General features: G+C 46.3%; 1 protein-coding gene across 5 annotated transcripts; it reads right to left on the bottom strand.

Annotated features, from left to right (window-relative positions):
• Positions 1-126: 126 nt before the first annotated feature.
• Positions 127-24,752, bottom strand: PLPP5 (phospholipid phosphatase 5). 5 transcript variants are annotated; one of them, XM_081843365.1, is made up of 9 exons: positions 24,642-24,752; positions 20,354-20,462; positions 18,226-18,316; positions 15,160-15,223; positions 13,410-13,534; positions 12,220-12,390; positions 11,043-11,154; positions 5,144-7,810; positions 127-2,971 (listed from the first exon to the last, which is right to left on the bottom strand). In XM_081843365.1, the coding sequence occupies exons 1-8, from the start codon at positions 24,722-24,724 to the stop codon at positions 7,765-7,767; spliced, it is 801 nt and encodes a 266-aa protein (XP_081699491.1). In that variant the 5' UTR covers positions 24,725-24,752; the 3' UTR covers positions 127-2,971; positions 5,144-7,764. The 5 variants fall into 5 exon arrangements, with proteins under 5 accessions (XP_081699491.1, XP_081699488.1, XP_081699489.1 ...); XM_081843362.1 differs by having other exon boundaries at positions 5,144-5,708; XM_081843363.1 differs by having other exon boundaries at positions 127-2,964; positions 5,602-5,708.
• Positions 24,753-26,225: the final 1,473 nt, after the last annotated feature.

Genomic DNA, 26,225 nt, shown 5'->3' with positions numbered 1-26,225 from the left:
AAGTACTTCTACTTTACAGAGTGCACAAGGTAAGGGAGAACGAGAAGTTAGTGTTTCACATTCAGCAATGCCTCGCATGCCCCATTTAGTCCTAATCTGAGGACCAAAGAAGTGATACAGCAGTGATTTTTCTTTTGAAGTTTTAGCATTTTTATTAAGACAGTTTTAAAAACAAAACCGTGAAACAATGAAAACACAACTCCATTGATTTGGCCTCTAAAAATGTACAAAATGTGAAAAACAAAGGTAAAATAATCTTTATCACAGCAACAATCGCTTCCATACCTACTAATGGTTCAGACTAGCCCAATCTGCAAAGCAGGCACAAAATTAACTGCCCGAAAATGCGCCATACCAGGAATGATAGTGGTTTAACTATGATGGGAGCGAAACCTTGAGATTCCCACGTGGGTAAACATAGGAAAACTCACCATTCATTATAAATTGTTTTGAGTATTCCTGAGACATCTGCTCGGCCACTATTTCTTTCTGCTGCCCTCCCCCTTTTACCACATTTTTATTCTACCTCCTAGGAGCTTACATGATCCCGGCTGATTTTATCCTCACAACCACCCTTTGAGGTAGGTTAGGCTGCTAGTGGCTGGCTCAAGGTCACCCAAGACTGACTGTTGGAAACAGGAGGCTGGTTGAGCCAGACTTTCCTGTATTATTTTAATATTACTCATCACCTTTCTAAAATACCCACGACAGCTTTCATTAGAGACACAAGTTTTCTTTTTTCCTTTGCTGTGTCCCCCAACATTTTTAGTTCTGGGGCCTCCCTTTAATCTCCAACTGCGGGATGAAACTTCTTTTTTATTAGCTAGATATATGCCTGTCTTTTCTCCCCCTTTTCTCTCTCTTGGTGTTCTGCCTTTTTACTTGTCTCTTTGCTCTTAAATAGAGGTTTAAAATAAAATGAAGACTGTGTTCCCTTCATTAGCCCATGACCCAGTTTTGGGTACCAAACCACAAGCTGACAACTGATGTGCTAGTCTATGTTATGCGTGTTCATAGTTGCCATTTTGCACAGAAATACCGCCATCTCCCTGCCACTGTTACCTTGCTTAAACCAGAAGTAGCTTGTGTGCTTCCCTCCTGATGATGTTGGGATGCAACACCCATCTGCCTAACCCAGCCTGACCAACAGGTCAAGGATGATGAAAGTTGTGGTCCTGCAATATCAGGAGAGCACAACGTTGGCTATTCCTGCCTTAAATAGCCTTTTGAAGCCACAACCATTATCACCCTTGTGAAAAGAAAAGAAAAGCACTTGGCACTGCTTGGGGATGTGCCTCAAATCCACAGTTCAACAACATCTGGGTAGCCAGCTCTGCTGTAGGTGGGCTTCCATCAGCCTCAGCCAGAAAGGTCAATTGACATTGGGAGCCTGCCACTCCTGATGTAAGTAAATGCCAGTTATGGCCTTCTGCTATCCTATTTAGGGGTACGTGGGGACCATTTTATTTGGGTGACGACAAGCAGAAAATGCGGCACATCCAGTATGACAAAGAGCAGCCAGGTGACATTCTGCTTGTGGAACAACAACTGTAGAGAAGGAGGGAAGCCTTGTGCTAATTACCTCTCCCCCACCCCTTCTATGGGGGCACTCCAATGGATGCCCACCCTGCAGAAAGGGCTGTTTATGCTGCTGGTGTCTCTCCCATGCCATCCCAAGTCCCCTGAAAGTAAAACACCTATTGGGAAACCTCTCCAGATTTAAGGTCCCAAATCCCAGAGAAACAGAGTTGAACCAGCCTGTGGTCACGGTGCGGCCATCTTTTCTCAACATTAAGAAACTTCTGACTGTCCCAAGCACACCAACCTAACAACGGCGGAATCCTAGCACAGGCACCAACCAACAAAAGCTGTGGGCATGGATGAAGGCCAGTGCAGCTTTGAAGAAGGACAAGCTCCAGCACTGAGAGAGCAGGGGTCACAAGCAGTTAAGTCTACAGCTATATACAGCTCCCCCTGAACTCCACGGAAGGGAAAGATCACCAGTGTGGTGGCACATGCACATGCAAAGTAGACAGCTGGCCACCTAAGAGCTGCTTTTGCGCAAGGCGGTTTCAAAGGGGAGGAAGCAAAAGTCTGAGAGTGAGATCTTGCAGCAGAGACCTCATCACAGCCGTCACCCAAATCACTTTGCAAATGGTGCAAGCTGCAGAAAGTGAATTTGGGAGCTCACAGCAAATGTGCACCTCCTGAGTTTTGCTTCTTAAGCTGATTTTAAACAGTAGCCTTGAGATACCTTGTTAAAGAGTCTTTTGCAATGCTACTGTTGGGTTTATGCCCCAGTTCCACAAATCCTGGTGCAGAGAGCAGCAGGTTGTATACATGCAATGTTGGTGAACAGGTTAGGGATTTATTTGAGAGGTAGTCATTTTGGGGGACTTCTTTGCAAAAGTCTACTATAATGGGTCAATGGGTTTCATTTTTTCCAACCTGCTAAGGTCTAGAATCAGGTTTAGTCAATCCTAGTCCTACTTAAGAGTAGACCCACTGAAGTTAACGGGCATGATTAACTTAGGACATTGATTTCTTTTTTATTTCTTTTTTAAATAATATTTTTATTCATTTTCAAAACAATTTTATACAATCAATCCACACTTTGTCACACATTCATCTATTTTTGACTTCCCTCAGTTTCTCTGCCAATCTTTCATTTAAATTTATATTGTTAACGCATTTCTAAACTTAATATTGCCTTTAAATATCACCTCTCCCTTCTTACTCTCTTTTTTACAATATTTCTTAATTTTTCACAGAGTCTCTTGAAAACCAACAAGCATTATCTGTTCATCACATATGCTTTTCAGATAATCTGTAAATCTCCCCCAGTCCTCGATGAACTTTTGGTCTCTCTGGTATCGAATCTTCCCTGTTAGTTTGTCCAATTCTGCGTATTCAGTCAATTTCGTTCTCCATTCTTCCACCGTTGGAATTTCTTCTTGTTTCCATCTTTGAGCTGCTGACTTCCGGGTTGGTGCCTCCAGGCAATGGCGGAGTTCCTCCGATCGGGAGGAATTTGCTCCGTGGAAATTAGGGTCTGACCGCCACGGCGAAGGCGGAGACCCATTGAAATCACAGGCAGGAGAAGCTTGTGAACCTGGGATTTGGCTGGCACCTTTTGCGCCTCCCCTACTCGCGGGGAAACCCTGTTTTGGGGATCCGGAGCGATGTGGGGTGAGCAGCGCGGTGCTTTGAATCGACTGCTTTTTTCATGGAGTGAAGCCACATTGCTGTTGCTGGAGAGCGCTGACTTTTTCCTGTGGACAATTGGATTTTAAACAACTACCCGTGAGTAGAACGGAAAATTGGATCTTTAAATATTTTAATTTGGCGCTGAAGCGGGAAGGTTATAAAAAGGAAGTCCGCCTTCCGCTTTTGTAAATAGACTGAAGCAAAGACGTTACAAGCTAAAGTCTCTGAAAGCTTTTGATAAAGGATTAAATTTCCATCGGTTAAAAATACAAAACCCCCCTTGGAGGCAGGTGAAGAGGGGGGAAATTTTGAATTTTGAACTTAGTAAGCCTGCAGGAGTGAGGGGAAAATCAAATCACCTCAGCTCTGAACCTGGGAACGGGTTGCCAGATGACGTTTGGGGAAACTTCGTTGACAGAACGGATTTGACAGCTAGCTAAAATAAGAGCATGATACTGTTTCCATTGTCCTCTTCTGCATTCAAAATGGAGGAAAAGTAACTGAAAATCAAAACTTTGTTTATTGCTTGAGTTGTGCTTGAAAGAACTCATAAAAGTAGAGACTGATTCCCTCTAGAAGGAGCTTTTGAAACTGTTACAGGAGTGTAACTGGGGGATCCCCAGCTGCAAGATAAGGATTCTGAGAACCAGTGATTGATCTTGGACTATTCAAAATGTTGATAGGAGAAGATATTGTGACTCTATTATGTAAAATAAATCATTCGCTGGAAGAGCTTAATAAAAAGACGGATGCCACGACTTTTAAAGTTGATAACTTGGAACAGAAAGTGACTAATTTGATACAAGAAGAGAGCACCAACACAGAAATCATTCAGGACCTGGCACAGGAACCTACTTTGGCAGAACAAATGGTGGAGGAAAAAAGAGAAAGTTGTTGTTTTTGAACCTAAAATAACACAAGCGGGACCCTTATTTTTACAGAAGCAAATTGAGGACTATAAATTGAGGCCTTTTATGATTGAATATAGAAAAAGTCAGATTTCGAGGATTGGATCTCGGTTTGGACTGAAGAAGGAAAGTCGGAAAGATCCCTCTATCCAGGGATTAATTGACTTTTGGGACATGGACTTGGATTTGGAGGAGATTGAAGTTTTGGGGGCCTTTGGATTTGGAAGAATTTTGCAATACGTCCTGAAACACTTTATAGACCCTAGCTTCAACTATGGAAATCTGGCTGAACTGTCCAGAAGGAATAAAAATATTGTTAGGATGGAGTTTTCTCGAGATTTGTTCTCTAGCATTAAAGAATATGAGGAAGATCTGCAGAAGGGACCTGGAAAAGAGTTAAGAGCCTTGGACATAAGATTTCCAGGTTGATGGACTATATGGAATTGATGGAAAGGACTGGCAGAATCCGAAACCAGGGAGAGGAGTTGATGGAAGAAGATTGAAAAATTTAAAGTTTATATATAGAAATATTGCAAAATTAATGAGTGATAGAAAATTGGTGGATTGATATTTTATGGATTTAGCAGTGTATATATGTATTTTAGTTTTAATGTTAAATTTAGCAGTGTATATATGTATTTTAGTTTTAATGTTAAAATAAGGTTTTAAAAAATATGTTATGTATAATATGATAGAGAATAGAGAAAGATGGAAAGGATTTGCTGAAACAACTGGTAGAAGTGGAAAACAAAAAGGGAGGTGAGAGGAGGTCGAGGAAACAAGGGAATGAAAGAAAGAGTATTGAAAGGGGGGGATGTAATTCTTTTTTAAATTCTTTTTTGATTTGTTTTATTTAGGGCTAGGGTTAGGGAGTGGGTTTAGTTTAGTTTAGTTTAGTTTATAGTGTTTACTTTAATGGGTTTAGGTTGTGTTTTGTACTGTTTTTATGTTGTATTGTACTTTTTTGTCTTTTTTTCTGCTTCTGTTTTCTCTTCTTTTAAAAGTAATAAATATTATTTTAAAAAAACACAGAAGTATTCTTGCTGCTGTTACTGCGTATTGGAAAAGTTTACAATCTTTCTTATTTATTTCATTACCTACCAATCCTAGTAAGAAGGCTTCCGGTTTCTTAACAAACATATATTTCAACATCTTTTTCAGTTCATTATATATCATTTCCCAGAAGCCTTTCACCCTTTTACACTCCCACCACATATGATAGAATATTCCTTCTTTTTCTTTACATTTCCAACACTTATTACATGTTTTATACATTTTGGCCAGTTTTACTGGCGTTATATACCACCTATATACCATTTTCATTATATTTTCCTTCAATGCAGTACATGCCGTAAATTTTAACCTTTCATTCCATAATTTCATCCAATCATCATATTGTATATTGTACCCAAAATCTCTGGCCCAATGTATCATTACCGATTTAACCTCTTCATCTTTTGTATGCCATTCCAGCAACATTTTATACATTTTTGATAAATTTTTATACTCACTATTCAGTACCTCTGTTTGAAATTTTGAATCTTTTCCTTCATATCCACACTCTTTACAGTCTTTTTTAAACATTTCATTAACCTGGTAATAATGCAACCAATCATAAACAAATTATTTCACATCTTCATAAGATTTCATTTTCCATTCCCCCCCCTCTCTCACTATCAAATCTCCATATGTTATCTATCCCCCCCCCTCATGTTAATCTTTTTCACACTCAATACTTCTAATGGTGAAATCCAGTGGGGAAGTCTTGGTTCCAACAAATTTTTATACCTTTCCCATACCTCTATCAGTGATCTTTGAAGGATGTGGTTTTCAAACCCTTTATGAATTTTTTTCTTTTCATACCATAAGTATGCAAGCTAACTGAATCTGTTGTCAAACCCTTCTAAGTCCAACAACTCCCCATTCTCTAGTTTAATCCATTCCTTTAACCAACAGAGGCATGATGCTTCGTAATATAATTTCAAGTCTGGCAGAGCGAAGCCATCTCTTTCCTTTGCATCTGTTAGTAACTTGAACTGAATCCTTGGCTTCTTGCCCTGCCAGATATATCTTGAAATTGTTTTTTGCCATTCTTTAAATACTGATGCCCCCTTGATTATCGGTAGTGATAGAAATAAAAATAACATCTTTGGCAGCACACTCATCTTAATCGTTTATATTCTCCCCCAAAAAGATAACTTCAATCTTCCCCACACCTCCAGATCCCTTTTTATTCCATTCCACACAGGTAAGTAATTGTTTTGAAACAAATCAATATTTTGGGGGGTTAACCATATTCCTAAATACCTCACTTTATTCACCACTTCAATCACTGTCTGTTGTTGCATTACCTCTATTAGTTCTTGATTCATATTTTTAGCAATAATTTTGGTCTTTTTTTATTTAAATAAAATCCTGCAACTTGACCAAATTGATCTATTTCTTCTAAAATTCTTTTAACACTTCCCGATGGTTCTTCTACCGTTATTACTAAGTCGTCCACAAACACTTTAACTTTATATTCATTTTTTCCTACAGACACCCCTTTTATTTCTTCATTTTTGCTTATTGATTTTAGTAAGACTTCCAGTACCAGAATGAATAATAGTGGTAATAATGGACATCCCTGTCTCGTACCTTTAGTTATTTTTATATCTTCTGTTGTAGTATTATTTACTACCAACTTTGCTTTTTGCTCTGTATATATTGCCTTTATTCCGTTGAAGAATTCCGTACCCACGTCCATATATTCTAAATTTTTTAGCATAAAGTCCCATGATATATTGTCAAAGGCCTTTTCAGCATCCACAAAAATCAGCATAGCTTGTTTCTCATTCCTAGCATTCAGATATTCTAATATGTTTATTATATTTCTTATATTATCTTTCATCTGTCTGCCAGGAAGGAAACCCGCCTGATCCTTATGTATAATTTCTTGCAATACCTTTTTCATTCTCTTTGTTAGTATGCTTGCAAAGATTTTATAATCAGTATTCAACAATGAAATAGGCCTGTAATTTTTTACTTGCGTTAAGTCCGAATCTTGTTTTGGAATAAATGTAATAAAGGCCTCTTTCCACGTTTCCGGAATTTCTCTGTTTTTCAAAATGTTATTTGTAACTTCTTTCAGTGGTACAAGCAGGGTGCGTCTCATTTCTTTATAATAACTAGCTGTAAATCCATCTGGTCCTGGAGCTTTTCCTTTTTTCAACTCTTTTATCGCCTCTTTTATTTCTTCAATTTCAATGGGGGCATTCAGATTATCTTTTTTTCCCATCGGGATCTTCTGCACTTCTTTTTCCTTTAAAAATCTTTCTATTTTTCTCGTGTTATTATTTTCTTTACTTTTGTACAAATGTCTATAAAAGTCCAAGAATCCTTTTCTAATCTCTTTCGGGTTTTCTATTTCTGTACCTTCAACTTAGGACATTGATTTCAGTGGGTCTACTCTGAACAGAACGTGATTGGGTTTAACATACAGAGTTGGCTAGGCCCTCAAATATCATCTATGGTGCAACAACATCCATCCCAGGAAGCCATCCAGCCTCTGTTGGACAACCTCTAATGAATGAGAGTCCACCACTTTCTGAGACAGTTTGTTCCACTGTCAAGCAGCTTGCAACATCAAGAAGTTCTTCCTGCTAGCTGGTCAAAAACCCTTCTGAGAATTTGAGCCCGTTGGTCCGGGGCCAACCCTTTGAAGCAAAAGTAAGCAAACACATTCCATCTTATACGTCAGGAGTGGGAAGGTTTTGGCTCTCCCAATGTTGCTTGCTTAACTACAACTTCCATCAGCCCCAGGAAGCACAGCCAATCACCAGGGATGACGGAAACTGTAGTTCAATTAACACCTGGAGGGTCAGAGGACTCTCCCCTCCCTTGTTCTATGAGATGGCCCTTCAAGTATTTATTAATGGTCCTCATATTGCCTCTAAATAGTACTGTCCAGAGAGTAGGCTGAAATATACTCAACTTCTTCACCCCTTTCTCAGAGGACTAGATATTCAGGACTCTTATCATCTTTGTCACCTGGCTTTGAACATGGTCCAGCTCAACAATATCCTTGTTAAACCCCAGAACTAGACACAGTACCCTAGCTGACGTCTGAGCAAATCAGACTATTACTTCCAGAAATCTGGACATTAGCTTTTTGTTGATGCAACAGAATTGTACTGGGGTACCTCCGGTTGCAGACGGGATCTGTTCTGGAGGTCCGGTCGGATCCCAAGGTTTCTGCAACCTGAGGAGCACTTCTCCACCTGCGCGAATGGCGAAGCCCTGTCAAATACTTCTGGGTTTGCCGCTTTCGCATCCCGAAGTTTACGTAACCAGAGGATTACGTAACCGGAGGTACTACTGTATTAGCCTTTTTAGATACCGCACAACACTGGGGGATCACATTTAGTTTCTGGTCTACTAAAATCCCTGAATCTTTTGCATTTTTACGAGGCATCACCCATCTTGTATATGAGTGCCTTATTCCTCCTAACTTAATGCAGAACTTTACATGCAGCTCTGCCACCTGCAAATCTGATAAGGATCCTACACTCCTTTGCCCAACTCATTGATAAAGGTGTCAAATAACAGAACAGGACAGAACCCCACACATCACTTCTTCCCAGATGAACGAGGAATCATTGATGGGCACCCTTTGGATAAAGTTTGTCAAGCAGCTACAAATCCACCCAACAGTAGCATCATCTAGCCCACATTTTACCAATCTGTCAACAAGAATATTATGGGGAATCTTGTTGAAATCAAGATATGCTACTAGGAAGATAAAACATTAACAGGTAAAGAACATGATTTTCTCACAGTAAAGTTCCACACATCACTACAAGCCTGGAGTCCCTAGTCTGCAATGACCTGATAAAAGCAGGATTGACTCTACACTCTGCACATTTGACATTTAGAATAAATTACCCACATTCTATATAATAAGTTAATGTCGCTAAGACTCAGGTTTTCATAGTCTAGATTTTTCAGGGCTGGGATCAAGGGAAGGAAATGTGGAAAATCAGAATGGATGTGCAATGAGGGTGGTGGAAACACTCGTCACAGCCTAAAGCAGGAATGGGGAGTCTGTGGCCCTCCAGATGTTGCTGGACTCCCCTCGGCCCTGGCCAGAATGACCAATGGTCAGGAATAGTGGCCAATGTAGTCCAACATCTGAAGGGCTACAAGTTCCCCACCTGTCTAAAACCAGGAGTATATTGAAGGCCACATGGGGCACTGTTTGATTTTCTAAGTGGACAACAGATAAAAAGCTTCTATGCTTTTCTTCCTAGCTCTAGGGACACAATTGCCTTTTTCAGAATAGAAGCTGCAGTTCCCAGGGTGCCAGGCTGCATCTCTGTGCCCCCATCCTCTGGAAGATGCACATCCATCTAAGGAAGAGCTGGTCTGCAAAGGACAGAACCTACTTTTGCAGGAGGTCAAAGGAGCAGATACTTCAGAGTGGCTGAGGGGCAAACGGGGCTTATCTGCTGCAGCAAACAAAAGGAGAGAGAGTCTTCTGGTACCAAAAACGGTATCAAATGCATCATGGCAGGAACTTTCATTCATTAGTCCATTGCATCATACATGCATTAGCCGCAACTCTGCCCCAAAATTGTCTTGCTCTGCTCTCAACTGGAATCCTAAACATGCTCACTGGTGAGTAAACACCTGTGAACTGGTAGTTACTTCTAAGTAGACATGCTTGAGGTTCAACTGACAGGCTCTGATCTGTATATATGAGAGAGGACTATAGAAAGATAGGAAGCTGCCTTATACCAAGTCAGATCATTGGGTCCCTCTAGCTCAGTCTTCACTGACCTGCAGTGGCTTCCCAGGGTCTCAGGCAGGTGCTGTTTCCCAGCTGCACTGGAGACACCAGGAGCTGACCCTGGGACCTTCTGCATGCAAGGAAGATGCTCTCCAACTAAGCTGCATTCCACTTCCCCAAGAACCGTACACCCCACCAGCCGAGGGTAACATTTCATGCATCTGATGAAGGAGGTGGGCTCAGATCCACAAATGCTTCTGCTCCCCCACGCTTTTAGGCTTGCTAGGCTTCTGAACATAAAAGCCAGCCAAACTGTGTGGGGAATGTACAGATTTGAATGGGGAAAGCCTGGAGGTAGCTGAATGGGCAGAAAACCGATCAGGGATCCTGTCTACGCTAAAGAAGAGGTCACCAAACTTTCTGAAATTTGTACAATGTGCCATCAACTCTAGTCCCAATATGGTTGTCCCTGGGTGTGGCATAACACAAAAGGGCAGAGAAAGAGGCAGGACCCCAAAATCATGTTGGTGTGCCTTCTTTCATCCGTAAGGGGGGGGGGAGGCATCACCAGGCCCTTTCACAGAGAGAAGCTCTCTGCAGCTCTCCTCCATCCAGAATAAATGGGAGGGAGAGTGTCCCACTGCTGGTCAATAAAATGTGGGTCATGTTTAAGGGAGTGGTGTTCAGTGTAGGAGACACCCTGGCTGGGACGGAGCTCTGATGATCTGTGTGGAGGAGAGCTGCAGGTGATGGTTTTGGCTTACAGCAAAGGACTGGACCAGATTGCCTTTTGGCTTAGGTCAACTGCATTATTAAGAGTGGCATGGGCTGGATTGGAAATGCAACTGGTCCAGGCCCTGCTGTCTAGTAGGAGGGAATTGCCTCCAGAATTGCCATGCAATGCCCAGCACTGTTCCCTAGGTCCCTGTGTAAACAGACTGGTAGGGCCAGAGCAGATCTCAAAGCCCCCCAACTGGACTGCCGGCATTTAAAAATGGTGTGATCCAACCGCACTCCTCCTCCAGGCACAAAGTAACACCGAAGGCTGTGGCCTCCCTCCTTTTCCAGCACCCAGGACATGCAGGTGGGGATCCTGAGGTCTTTATACATCGAGGCTGAAACCAGAGACTGTCAGCTTTTGTCTCTCAGGGGCAGAGAACCTGGATTTGCGCCGCAGCGGCTGATGGCACTCGGGATCAGTCAGAGGTGGGTAATGCTGTCTGTAGCACAGGTAGGCAAATGCAAGGCCCATTCCTGAACCAACCAGCACATCTTGGGAAGAAAACACAAAGAGGAGAGAATGCAAAGATTGTTTCAGCTTGGGGCTGGCTAGCAACAGCACAGAACTCTGCTTCTATCCTCTCCATGTGTAGGGAGAAGAGTAGGAAATTGCCTCATACAGAGTCAGACCCCTGGTCCATCTAGCTCAGTATTCCTGGCTCTGACTGGCAGTGGCTTTCCAGAGCTTCAGATGGCACATTCCCTGTCCATTGCCAGGGATGGAACCTGGGACCTTCTGCATGCAAAGCAATGCTCTTCCTTCCTCATAGGGGAAGCTGCCTTGTACCGGTTTGAACCATTTGTTCATCGAACCCAGAACTGTCAACTCTGACCGGTAGAAGCTCTACAAGGCTTCAAGCGAAGGGAGGTCATTCCTATCACCTGCTACCTGCCTTTTAAACTGGAAATACCAGTGACTGAGCAGGGAATGTTCTGCATACAAAGCCATGTGCTCTGCCACTGGTCTATGCTTCCTCTCCAAATGAATGAATGGAAAAATACAAGATAGCACCATGCTTGGTCAGATATGCAGCTCATCTAACTGGGTGTCAGGGAGGGAAAACCCAGAAGTCCAGCGGTGGCAAGATCAACTGGCTGCTGCTCTAAAAACCGGTGCCATAGTTTGCTTCTCCCCTCCTCCCTCCCAATCACTTTCCCCTGTGTGCTGTGTCTTTTACACGGTAAGTCTGAAGGCAACAGGGAGCAAGGGATTCCTGACACCTGTCAGCTGGTTTTTTTCCAGAGGAATATGCGGAGTAAAAATCCTGCAATGGGCAGGAGGGGATTCAGCCTTCTATCGTGTTCCAAACCCTGGCTTGGACGCAGACATGCACTTAAGTAGGGAGTACAGCCAACCTCCACCCATTACTCCAGAGTTGGGCATCCTGAAGCCTTCCAGGAGTTGCTGGACTACAACTCCCATCCTCCTTGACTACTGCCCATTGGCTACAACTGATGGGAATTGTAGTCAAGCAACAACACAGGTTAGCCACAGGCAGACAGCCACTTGCCATCTTCGTGGCATGTGCCTCACTTCTTCATCAACTTCTCACTCACCTTGCCAGTGATGCTTGTAATCGCAGGTGCGGGATAAAGCAATGAGCATCGCCACAAAGAGGGGCGCCAAGAAGGCACAGAGGCGCCAGGACTGCCCACGCCCTCCAGGCGCAAAGCAGTGGAGCTTCCCTGCGATGTAGAAGGAGCTGAAGGCTAGGCCGGCAAAGGCAACTGGAAGAGAGGAATGATCACTGCAAGACCCAGCAAGACAAAGAGTCCCCGCTAACATTAGCGACAAATCCATAAACACCTGAGGAACTAATAGTCCCTGATCTCTCGGCAAGCTATAGGAGAGGCTGAGCTCAGAAGGTGGGCAATGCCTTTGCAAGGCAACACTACACAAGAGGACTCAAAAGTTAGCCCTGTAGACTTCAATGGCACAGGCTCTCAGGTGAGCCACATTGAGGGGAACATTCAGAGCAGTGGAAGCCAACATGGAGACCAGCTCCCAGCAGCCCCAGTCAGCATAGCCAATGGTCAAGCACGATGGGAGTTGGAGTCTGTAGAGAAACTCTCTCTATGTGGTTCATTTTGCTCTAAGTTTTGAATAAACATTCTGTGACTGCAAAGAGCTGTGGTGACAGGTTCTAACAGAGGAAATGTGATCGCTTTAAGATTTTACTAGACAGGGCCTGGATCAGGTGTATTGGTCTGGTGGTTGGCTGCAGGTTCCGGTCAGCTGAGAGTTCACTGACAGTGAGGGAGATGATTAAGTTGTTCCAGTTGCAGAGAAGGGAGAAGGGGGTGGATGATGGAGGAATAAAGACAGAGAACAGTGGAAGTGGAAACTCAGGCCTGTATATTAATAGGCATGTTGTGTGGGGTGGGGGTGGACATCAAGCAAAGGAGGGGTCTTTGGGGATTGGGGGCTGGAGATCGGGTGAACGAGCAGTCTTTGGAGATAGCATGGGTAGGGGTGGAGATCAAGCAAAGCAGCAACCATGAAGATCACCTGTTTGCAGGGGTGGAGATGGGGCAGAGGAGCCGTCATGGGGATTTATAATGCTGCAAGTGTACCATATGGTTGTAGCCAGGACATTCTTCTGCTCACAAAACAGTCTCTCTGCAGATGCACCCTGGAGAGATCTGTGCATGGCTGCCTTGAACTCACCCTGGATCCATCCCATCTCCCCATTTGGTGCTTCCCATCCCCGGCTGCAGCCCCCAAACGAGACGGCTTGCGCACTCACAAGAGGAATGTCCACTGGGGAAACTCTTGCGCCCCTCGGTCACTATTTGCGCGTCCCCAGTGCACAGCAGCTGAAGGGTTTCCCGGCCATCTGGGAAGCAGCGGTAGAAGAAGTCCGGTCGAGGCCTGGAGTGAGGAAGAGACGCAAAGCATGGGGCTCTGAACAATAAGTGTGGAGAGGAAGAAGCAAGGTGAAATCTAATGCTGCACTCCACAATCTGACCATGCAGCTCCTCTTGCAGACTCCACAACTACTGGTCCTTCCATAACCCATCCTGGCGTCTTGCAAGGAATGGCCTTTGCTTGGCTGAAAACTGCTCTGGAGGCGGCAGCAGCAGAGGACATAAATGCCAAATCCCAACTCCTATCACCTCCAGCTGGAATGGACCATGCTGAGAGAAGATGAGAGCCGGAGTCCAGCAACATCTAGGAGACCCCTGCCCAGCCCGCCCCCCCCAACCCTGCCTTTTCATTCTCTACTCTCCAGGCAGTAGCCTAGAAGCAGCTAAGAAAGAAAGATGAAGGAATAGAAGGTGAATGGGATTTGAGGAGCCACGTTTACTAGGAAACAGACTGCCTGGCTTACCCATAGAGCAGAACTAGGTGGCAAGTGATAGCAGAATCCTGAGGTGGCTTACTGGATCAGCGGTGGAGGAAAATCATGGATTGTATCCAATGTCAGCCATGCTCAGAGTAGACCCATTGGGTCATATTCAACTAATTTCCACTCAGAGTAAAGGTAAAGGTAAAGGAACCCCTGACCATTAGGTCCAGTCGTGACCGACTCTGGGGTTGCGGTGCTCATCTCGCTTTATTGGCAGAGGGAGCCGGCGTACAGCTTCTGGGTCATGTGGCCAGCATGACTAAGCCACTTCTGGCAAACCAGAGCGCATGGAAACACCGTTTACCTTCCAGCCGGAGCGGTACCTATTTATCTACTTGCACTTGGACGTGCTTTTGAACTGCTAGGTTGGCAGGAGCTGGGACTGAGCAACGGGAGCTCAACCCGTTGTGGGGATTCGAACCGCCAACCTTCTGATTGGCAAGCGCTAGGGTCTGTGGTTTGACCACAGCGCCACCTGCGTCCCTTTCACTCAGAGTAGACACATCTAAATCTAGAGTTGGATCTAAGTTAGCCTGTCTATCCATTTCAATAGGCCTACTCAATGTGTCTGGCTGTGAACCAGAAGGTTTGTGATTTGGGCCCACCCAGGGATAGCTATGGAAATAATTTCTGCATTGCAGGGGTTTGGATTAGAAGGTCCTTTCAAACTCTACAATTCTTTGATTCTATAGTCTGGGTAGAAATTAGTTGGATACAACCCATTATTTTTTAATACTCCCCTATAGAATCGGTGGTGGTAGTAATGTCCCTGCAAGCAGAAAACTAGCAGGACAGGCCCTTTCTGCTCAATATGAACCACCATGGTACCACTTCTCATAATGAAAGAGGGCATTATATGCTGTGTATATATGTGCAGAAAGAGTTTTAATGAATAAATACATAAATTATGCTACGTTCTCTAGCACTGGGGAACTATTCCACATTTGGGACGGGCATTCAAAAATGGCAGAGACAAACCCATTGCATTCTGAAACGTTACTCTCTACTCTGCCACTCTCAGGATATTTATCTCATTCCGAAATGCAGGCAGCCCGGTCCAACCTTCTGCAACTGGCAGTCAAAATGCAAAAATACACACTCTACAGAAAGGACTAGAACAAACACACACAGAGAAACAGGATCTCACCTGCCCACGGCCAGCTTCACAGCATTGGTAAAGACACCATTCAGGGTAAGAGCCAGGCTGGCAGCTGGAGGAAAGAAGACGGCAGAACCATCGTTTTCATCATCTTTACTGATTCAACCCTAGTCAGGCTCATTGTCAGAAATGTTGTGGCGAGAGGGCTGTCTTAAGGGGGAGAATTATTGCAAAGGTAAAACACAGTCGTGGAATTCAAGCCATGGTCTTCCCATAATTCCATCTACACAAGCATTGAAGTTTGTCAGAGAGAGAGATTCCCCTTCTCCTTCTGGGAGGAATGGATGGGGGTGGGAGGGAAAGCCCCATTGCACAAATTTTAGCTCAGGGCTTCCAGTGATGGGGCTGGTAAGATGATGACGATGATGATGATGATTATAATATTTTTATTATTCATACCCCACCCACCTAGCTGGGCTTCTCCAGCCACTCTGGGTGGCTTCCAACAAAATATTAAAATACAGTAATGCATCAAACATTAAAACTTCCCTAAACAGGGCTGCCTTCAGACGTCTTCTAAAAGTCTGGTAGTTGTTGTTCTCTTTGACATCTGGTGGGAGGGCGTTCCACAGGGCGGGCGCCACTACCGAGAAGGCCCTCTGCCTGGTTCCCTGTAACTTGGCTTCTCGCAGTGAGGGACCCGCCAGAAGGCCCTCACCGCTGGGCTGAACGATGTGGGTGGAGACACTCCTTCAGATATGCTGGACCCCACCCAAGAAGCTTGATATGTTTAAAATGGTTGAACTGTACTCTATAGAAAATAAAGTAAAATTCTATTTTGTAACGTTAAATAAGAAGCTACTCTTTCCAGTTATCCCAGTGCCTTTGCACCCCAGCTCAAAGCTAGAGCAGGCGAGTACATGGCTATTCTTGGTAGCTGCCCCCAAGTTCTGAAACTCCTTCTCAAGGGAAGCTCAGCCAGTCCCCTCTCTAAAGCATCTTCCACTGGCAAGCAAATACATTTTTATGTGGACAGGAAGCTGTCTTGGAAATACATTGCAGTTGGCTTGTGTGGGTTGCATGGAATAAATGAATTCATTCATCTTATTTAGCAGGATATATATACTGCTTATTATCCACCCTTCACCCTAAGGTCCTGGGACAGGTTACTACAATATAAAAATACAATGTTAAAATCAGTTAAAACAATTTTACCATCAGAAGATTGACTTTACTGATGTTGCCCCGGTGTGCTTTAATTTTTTTACTTTATATTTTACTGTTATTTTATTTTGTTTGAATTATTGCTTGTTAGTCGACCTTGACCACCATTTGGGGGAATACAAATTAAACAAGCGATAAAAGTTTACTTCTTTGACTGCTTCAGGGGGCAGGTAGGGGTTTAGGGCCTGATCCACAGTATACATTTAAAGCAATTTATTGTAGGACTTTAAATGTCAGAGCTTTCCACAAAGAATCCTTAGAAGTGTAGTTAAGTGCACTGAGAATTGCTAGGAGACACCTTTCACTCTCACAGAACTGCAATTCCCAGAGTTTCCTGGGAAGATTGTTAAAGCACTTTAAATATGTGGTGCTGCTGTGCCCTAAGAAGTAAACAGAAAAGGCCCATCCGGACTGGACTGTATGGTTTATCTGAACACTCAAATCAGTTCTAAGTTTATAGATGATCCTTCTTTTGGTCCATTGATGTATTCTTTCATTTTCTGCTGTGGAGGGGGTAAGTTGGACTCAAAGCTTAGAATTAGTTTACAACAACAACAACAACAACAACAAATTATTTATACCCTGCCCTTCCCAGTTCAAAAACTCGGCTCAAGGCAGCCAAGATTAAATTAAAAACACTTAATTATAAAAGCAGCATAAAATATAGTATAAGAATGAATAACAATAAAAATCAAAACTCGAACATCAATTTAGGGGAAATAAGCATTAGATAATCCCCAGCGCTAGCTGGCTGAATTGGTCCTACTTGGGTCAGCAAGGAGGCCAGGGGAGAATTAGCTGTGGGGTCTCAGAGCGGGTGATCTTCATAAAAGGGAGGGGGAGGGAAGAGAAGGGAAATAAAAGATCAGGCTGAATTCAAATTAAAGGCTAGGTGGAATAGCTCTGTCTTAAAGGCCCGACGGAAGGAGGTTAAATCCTGAAGGGCCCTGGTCTCCTGGGACAGAGCATTCCACCAGGTCGGAGCCATCACTAAAAAGGCCCTGGCCCTGGTGGAGGATAGTCTGACTTCCTTAGGGCCTGGGATCTCTAAACTATGGTTATTCATGGACCTTAAGGTCCTCTGCGGGCAGGGGCGCCAACTTATAAAAAATATTGGGGGGGGCGGGGGCCCATACCAACTTATAAAAAATATTGGGGGGGCGCAAGACCTCCAAACCGCTGCTACTGGGGGAACGAAAGGGGTGAGCCCCGGGCTGCCCCGACCTTAAGTGAACCTGTGAGGGCCCGCCCTTTGCGGCAGCCGATTGGCTGCCGCCGTGGGCGGTGAATATTAATGAGCTAGGGGGAAGCCCCGCGAGATTGTTGATGGGTCGAGAGCCCGCAACCCCACCCCCTCTCTAGATCGGGAGTGGCTTTGTTTTAACTCATTACTGAATGTATTTTAAAAGGTAACTATCGTCAAACAAGGAAAATAAAAAATACCAACATAATTTTGTCATTTTACAAAGCATAATATAACTAATAATTTTCTTAAATTATTGGGGGGGCAGAGCCCCCCCAAACGAATTTTTGAGGGGGCTCGGGCCCCCTCAGGCCCCATGGAGTCGGCGCCTATGTCTGCGGGGCAGACCAGGAGAGGCAGTCCTGTAGGCAAGTGGGTCTGGAGACTTGCTAAATCAGACGAAAGACCCCTCACATCTAGCATCCTGTTTCTGCCCATTCAGATGTCTAAGGGAACTCATAAGTAGGATATGAGCCCCAAAAGCATCTCTCTCTCCTGGCCCAGAAACTAGTACTGGGTTTGACACTGCAGGCAATACAAGGTCCTTGTGACTAGCAGCCACAGATAGCTTTATCCGCTGTGAATGTGTATAGCCCCCCCTTTCAAAGCTGTTCAAGATCAGCTGTGGCGTGCAAAGATGTATTCACCTAAGCAGGCTTCCCGTGTATCGTCTTGGTTTGCGTTCATGAAGAATTTCGCCAGTAGAATCAAGATCAAGGGAGACAAAAAGGAAATGATCTGGAACGAGTTGGGAAGAGACAAGAAATACGAGTCAGCAGCGCTGCAAGAGCAACAACAAAACTATAGGGTTGTATCCAGCATTAGAACGGACCCATCAAAAATAATGGACAGGCCTAAATTATGCTCATGAAGTTCACAGGATCTATCCGGGTAGATCTTCGTTGGATACAACCTATCAAGGAAAAAGGTGCTTGCCACCCACAATTTTTATAAGTACTATATTCAAATTTATGCTGCCTGATAAATCAAGAGAAAACAGTTCACTTTAATCAATTAAACATTGTGATTGTAGTCAATATTCAGTATTAACTAAATTGCTAAGGTATTTATGACTCTCCAGCTTATAGGAGATCCTTGGAGCTGAGGGATTGCAGGGGGGTGGAATGGATGACCATTAAGGTCTCTCCCAACGCTACAATCCCATGGTTCCACGAAGTGTTTTGGACCCTATCCCCCATCCACAACAAGCAGCATGGCCGATGGTCAGGGATGACGAGACTTGTAATCAAGCGACTTTGGGAGGGAGACAGGATCCCCACCCCTTACCTATTGGGGAAAAGACCTCGTACGTCATCAAGTCCAGTTAGGAAGAGTTCCTAGATTAAGGCTGTAATCCTATGTCCAAGGGGACTAAGAGGAACTTCCATCAGTCCCAGTCAGCATGGTCAATGCCCAGGAATGATGATGATGATGACTATTATTATTATTTTATTTATTATTATTTTATTCATGCTTTCAATTTCATTTTTTCATTTCATTTTACAATCATTTTAACATTTCAAAACTTGACTTCCTTCCCTTGCTTTCTGTGGTTCCTTATTTAATATCTTCTGCATGTCCAAATTTAACTTAATTTGCTCATTTATTCATCTGCTTTAAATATATACTCTTACAGAACTGCAGGTTATTACAATAATCCTGCCAATGTTCTTATCTGTGTACAATTTATCCGGAAATATTCAATAAACCATTTCCATTCTTTTATAAAAAGTTTGTTATCTTGATTTCTTATTCTTCCGGTAAGTTTCACCATTTCTGTATATTCCATTAAGATTTTGTATCCATTCTTCCTTCCCTGGGACTTCTGCTTCTTTCCATTTTGGGGCGAGTAACATTATTGCCACTCTAGTCACATACATGAATAAATTTCTATACAGTTTAGGTCAGGGGTCAGCAAACTTTTTCAGCAGGGGGCTGGTCCACTGTCCCTCAGACCTTGTGGGGGGACTGGACTATATTTTGGAAAGAAATAATGAACGAATTCCTATGTCCCACAAATAACCCAGAGATGCATTTTAAATAAAAACACACATTCTACTCATGTAAAAACATGCTGATTCCCGGACCGTCTGCAGGCTGGATTTGGAAGGCGATTGGGCCGGATCCGGCCCCTGGGCCTTAGTTTGCCTACCTATGGTTTAGGTCAGGGGTCGGCAACGTGCAGCCCATGGGCTGGATGCAGCCCACAAAGACTGTTTTACCGGCCCACGAGCCACCTGCTTGGCGAGTCCCCCGGGCGCTGCGGTAAACCAACACAGCATGGCACGGGGACTCGCCAAGCGGCGCCGGAAATCACATCTGTGCATGCACAGATACCGGAAATCACGTCTGTGCATGTCCAGACGCTGAAAATCACTTCTGCGCAGGCACGCTTTTCAGCATCAGTGTATGCGCAGAAGCCATTTCTGGCATCGTGCTGTGCCAGCCCGGCCCATGGATGATCTCCATGGGAGTGATCCGGCCCATGGCTGTTAAACCTTGCTGACTCTTGATTTAGGTAGCTCTACCCCTATAATTGCCAGAAGAAAAGCTTCTGGTGTTAGTTATTAAATTTAATAAAATGGTGATGATGATAGGAATTGCAATCCACAACATCTGGAGGGCATCCCACTGACTAACCCTAACATAGATGTGTGCTTCACCGAACGTACCATGCACTGGAGACAAATCTGAAGCGGCATCTGCCTGCAAAGGACACATAACTACAAGCACAGCCTACACTGTACAAGACGGCTGGCATGAACGAATACTTACAAACATGGGCTTAGCGGGTACATGGTCGGACTCCACATAGGGGTTTTTATAAAGCCACATTTCTTCCGGCTGTATGACTCGCTGGAAAGGAGGCAGCAGCTCAGTGAACCTAGAGAGGAAGCACAACCCAAGGACTAAAGTCTCGTTTGCACAATACACTGGACACAGGTACAAGCAGCCTGTACGCCCGCGTTAAGTGTGTGAAAGAGTGTGCACCTGTTCACGTGTACAACCCTTGTCCACGCAGACTGTGCACCCCTTGGATGCAATGTGTGAACACCCTAACCCTAACCCTAACCCTAAATAAAAAGCAGAAAGCCAGTACTGGGGTTTCCTCCCAATATGATCACAGGGAGATCTGAGGAACAAGAATGATGCAACCGTTTCCAGCAGGCATTTTCAAAGAGGTCTACTATTATCACTTGAAATATCATATTGTTTTCGTAAAGAAACCAAAATTCCAAATAACCACAAATAATACAGGAGCTCCAATCATATGAGGAACAGGCAGCCAGTCACTTAGTTGACCTCGATTTGGCTCCCTGCGCCCAGAAGACTGGATTCATGGAATGCCAGTCCAGGCAGGATGCGTATTGAGAGGGAGGAGAGGAAAAACCAAATGTCTCTAGCGTGGCAGAGGTGCCCCAGTCCTGGAACACCCTCCTCCTCTAGGCATGGACAGCCATGAGTTTCTTGGCAGTGGCGTAGCGTGGGGGGTGCAGGGGGGGGGGCTGGCCGCACCGGGCGCAACACCTGGGGGTTAGGGTTAGGGGGTGCAAATCCACGGGTTAGGGGGTGCAAATTACTTGCCTTGCCCCAGGTGCTGACAACCCACGCTACGCCACTGTTTCTTGGGAATTCACAGCCCTTTTGTTTTGCTGCAGGTTTGGTAAAACTGATTCTGAGTCTTGAATCTGCTTCGTGATTTTAGTATTGATACTGATTATGTTTTACAGTTACTGTATTTTTCGCCCCATAGGACGCACCTAGTTTTTTGGTGGGAAAATAAAGAAGAACCCCCCCCCCAGGTGCGGGGCTGGGGAAGCCTGGGCTTCCCCTGACCCCAGCCCCCAGAGCAGGCTGCTATCTGCAAGTCGCGGGAGAGCTTCACGCGGCTCTCCCACGGCTAGCGGATAGCTTCCTGAAGCCTGGAGAGCGAGAGGGGTCGGTGCGCACCGATGCCTCTCGCTCTCCAGGCTTCAGCGAAAGCCTGCATTTGCCCCATAGGATGCACACACATTTCCCCTTCATTTTTGGAGGGGGAAAAGTGCATCCTATAGGGCGAAAAATACGGTATCTTAATTGTGCTCAGTGATTTGGAACCAATGATTTTTTTTTAATACTGCTTTGAGGTCACCTGTGACAAAAGTCAGTGTGTAGGCACATTAAACAAACAATAAATTTCAAGGTGTGCTTTCCCCACTGCACGCACACACATGTAAGGGACTCTGCCTCACCTCTGACCTACACAGTGGTTGATAAGAGGGGCAGAACCTGTGCAAGCTCTAGAGCTGGATTTCTGCAGGTTATGAACTACAGATTTCAGCAGCCTGGAGGGTGCATTTATCTCATGTAAGTGAGGAAACCCTCTCAAGGCAGGGAGAGTGGCTATGTTTCTAAGCAATGAATTTTCAGCAGGCTTGATACCACTGATCGTGCAAAAACCTACAAGCTAGCATTGGGCCGTTCAGCATTCTCAGGCCTGTCTGAATGATAAGACTGTGTGTGCACATGCACACATGATAAATTCGTATTTGCTACTTATTTGTTGCATAGGGTCTATATGACTTCCCCTTGAAGCCGTGCATTTTGTGTTTTCCAAGTCAGGAATGAGAAGAGTTGCTGAGTCCAACTCTGACCACCTCTAAGCCAGCACAGCCAATGGTCAAGAATGATGGGAACTGTAGTCTAAGAGCAGCAGGAGAGTCACAGTTCCCCTATCCCTATTCTAAGTGAAGAGCAATATTTTGTACAGTGGTGCCCCGCAAGACGAACGCCTCGCAAGACGGAAAACCCACTAGACGAAAGGGTTTTCCGTTTTGGAGGCTCTTCGCAAAATGAATTTCCCTATGGGCTTGCTTCGCAAGACGAAAATGTCTTGCGAGTTCCTGCGGGGTTTTTTCCCTCCCCCCCCCCTTTTCCTAAGCCCTAAGCTGCTTATCAGCTGATCCGCTGATAAGCTGCTTATCAGCTGATCTGCTAAAAGCCGCTAAACCGCTAATAGCGCTAATCCGCTAAGCTGTCAATGGGCTTGCTTCGCAAGACGAAAAAACCGCTATACGAAGAGCCTCACGGAACGGATTAATTTAGTCTTGCGAGGCACCACTGTATATGTGAAAATGTGATTCTCTCCTCACCCACCCTGGCCAATCCTTTGCTCTTAAAATTGGTGCATGCAATGAGATTAACCAAGTTAGCATGGGCTCCTCTTGGATATTCTCTGCAACAGGACTATTAACAATAATGATGCTGATTATAATAATTGCCTGCTCTTCACCATAAGGTCCCAAGCCCTACAACAAGGTAGAAATACAAATTTAAAACCAGTTAAAACAACTGAAACGAACAACAAGGGATTCTTTTCATCTCTCCCACTGTTTTTGAAATTGAGTTTTAATACGTAAAATAGTGCTGGACCAGGCTTGAGAGTCATGTGAGGGTTAAAACATGTGCTTTCTCCTAGCGCAAGGAAATGCCCTCGGAGTCTGCTCTGATCCACTGCAAAATAGCAACTCCTCTCTCCTTTCCCGTGGGCATGAATCAGAAACTGATTTTAAAAGTCGAGGCACCTGTGAGATTAACAGGAACAGGGGTTCATTTTCAACAGCCTAGCTAGAGAGAAAAGATGGGGCCGCTTGGCGAGACAGGCCTCTCCCTACAGTAAAAGCCTGGGCTGTGAGAACGCAGCAGAATTATTTAAACAACGTTGAGTGGAACCATTTCACCATTACAAGTGCAGAGCAGAACAGCCCTTACCCCTACATCTCTGGAGCCGAATCCAAAAAGAACACATCAGCCTTGGACTCCTGTCAGTCCAAATGTCAGACAAGCAGCAACAGCACTGCCAAAACACAGGAGTAGCTACTCCTCTCATTGTGTCAACACAAGGGGTGGGGGAACGTCAGCTGACCAGGTGCTGCCAGCAGGTCTTGCCATATCAGCTGCTCGCCACTGGCATTTCCTGGGGAGTCGTTGCCAGTCAGGGTAGGCAACACTAAGCTCAATGGAGCTGTGGTCTGACTCAGTATAGGGATGCTTCCTGCAGACCCCTGTGTTATACCCACTGCGAAGGAACCAGGTGGAAAGGGGTGTGTCAGACAGAGCCTCTGGCGATATTTCCCATGCACTGGGGAAGTATCAAGCACAGCTGGAATTAGAGCCAGGAGTGTGTTGTAGATATAAGGAGGCTTTTCCTGAATACAGTGGTACCTTGGGTTAAGTACTTAATTCGTTCTGGAGGTCCGTTCTTAACCTGAAGCACCACTTTAGCTAATGGGGCCTCCCGCTGCTGCCGCGCGATTTCTGTTCTCATCCTGAAGCAAAGTTCTTAACCCGAGGTAATATTTCTGGGTTACGTCTGTAACCTGAAGTGTCTGTAAACTGAAGCGTCTGTAACCCGAGGTACCACTGTACTAGTATGGCATCCACCTTGAAGGGAGATTCCCCATCATCTCCGGCCAGAGACCCCTGCCTGAAACCCTGGAGAGCTGCTGCCAGTCAGGGTTGGCAAACTGAGCTGAGATGGGCCAAGGGCCCGATTCTGCAGAAGGCAGCTTCCTGTTCCTCACCTTTCCAGGCCCTTATGTTACGAAACCTGCACCAGAGGCACGTAGACCTAGAGATGAAGGAGGACATCGTCTGGGGCCCTCGGCCCATACAATGCAGCCGCGCAGCAGGGCAGACATCTATCTATGGGGCGCAAAGCGGCACGGCGGATTTTCTTTCCAGCTCCTGCGAGCCACACAATATGCACAGGCAGATACCCACGACCAGAGGTGCCAGGGTGTCCTCCGGGGGCCGCACATCGCATATCACTCCAGGCCCCCAAAGCGGCACCGACAGGCCTGGCTCTCCCCTCCTGGGGCGCAGGAGGGCGCAGGGGGGCACCTCTCCTGCGCATCGCCCAGCTGGCCTTCTGCTGCACCGCGTGCAATGCGGCAGAGAGAGAGAGAGAGAGAGAGAGAGAGAGAGAGAGATCCGCGCATCCTCTTTCCCGGGGATGCCAGGCCCGCGCCTTGCGCGCCTCCCTCGCGACCCGCCCCGCATCCCGCCCCGCTTCTGCACTCACACGAAGAGCCCCAGCAGCGCGACGCGCACCCCCACTTCCAGCAGCAGCAGCAGCGCCAGCCCCGCCCGCGGGACCCGCCGCATCTCCGCTGGTGCGGCCCGGGAGCCACGCGCCGCCCTCCGGCCCGGCCAGGATCCGCCCCCTCGCGGAGGGAGGAGAAGAGGGCGGGCGCGCAGGGGGACTTACTTCCGAGTAAGCCCAGCCGCACTCTTCCGGCAAGCCTGCGCGGGGGTGGAAAGGGAAGGGGCGGCGCGGGGCGCGATGCTCCTGGCTGCAGCTGCTGCAAAAGCCCAGGCAGCTTCATGGGCGTAGCCAGGATTTAGGTAAGGGGGGGGGCAGGCTTTATGTTAGCGGGAGCAGAACCTCACATAGTTAAGAGTTTTGTATTGACTTAATTGATTTGGAGGGAGCTGCCCATGGCCGTGGCCAGGAGTTTTTTTTGGGGGGGGGGGACAGGAACCTCAGATTTATATTGATTTTTACTGATTGGGGGGCAGCTGCCCCGCCCCGGCTATGCCCATGTGCCATTTCTCACCCCATCAGCGGAAGCCTTGGGTCCAGATCGCCTGAGGTTGTTGTCTTGCACTCTGCACTGGTGGTGGCAACTAGGTGCACCTGTGTTGCGTCTGGACAGGGCCGGCCCACCCAGTGGCATAGCGTGGGTTGTCAGCACCCGGGGCAAGGCAAGTAATTTGCACCCCCTAACCCGTGGATTTGCGCCCCCTAACCCTAACCCCCAGATGGTGCGGCCAGCCCCCCCTGCACCCCCCACGCTACGCCACTGGGGCTACCCATAAGGGCTAGTGGTGCCGTTGCAGGGAGGCCCACCACAGCCCAACAGGACCCCACCATCTGATGAGGCCAAGCCCCTCAAGACGGGGGGGGGGGGCTCAGCCCAGTTGGTGCCTATGCCTCCAGGGAAGTGCCTATGCCTCCAGGGGCTAGTGGAGAGTTGAGTTTGGGGAAGAGCCCACCCGTCGGAGTGCTGGGCATCAGGTTTGGGGGCAGCCGAGCCAGCAAGACGTTGAGGCGGCCGGCCGGCTCCACCCTCCTGTGTGCCCGGGACTGGGCAACTGGGGGGGGGGGAGCGCCAGGCAGATCTTTGCACCCTGGCACCACATATGCTTAAGACAGCCCTGCCTATAAGGCAAGGTAAGGCCACCACCTCAGTCGGGGCAACAGGTGCAGATGCAGGTCTCTGCCCCCCACCCTCGTGTTACAGATGTAGACCTTGGGTCACCCCATCTTCCCTGGAGGCATAGGCACCAACTGGGCTGAGCCCCCCCCCCCCCCGTCTTGAGGGGCTTGGCCTCATCAGATGGTGGGGTCCTGTTGGGCTGTGGTGGGCCTCCCTGCAGCTGTGGTGGGCCTCACAGCCTCCTCCCACTGCATGCATGCGCATCATGCATGTGATGACACACACGGACGCCGCCCCCTTCCAAAGCTAGGCAGACCCAGCGCCTGTGCCTGGCAGGGAAGTGGAACTGCCGTTTTGTGGTTCACCTCAGGTTCCATTATGTCTTGGGCTGGTTCTGTGTGCCACATTTTATGAAGAAAAGGGAGCATGTCCAGAGTATGCTATGG

This window comes from Podarcis erhardii (genome assembly GCF_964252035.2).
Source record: "Podarcis erhardii genome assembly, chromosome: 16".
NCBI classification, from domain to species: domain Eukaryota; kingdom Metazoa; phylum Chordata; class Lepidosauria; order Squamata; family Lacertidae; genus Podarcis; species Podarcis erhardii.
This window is presented reverse-complemented; position numbering and strand designations above follow the sequence as displayed.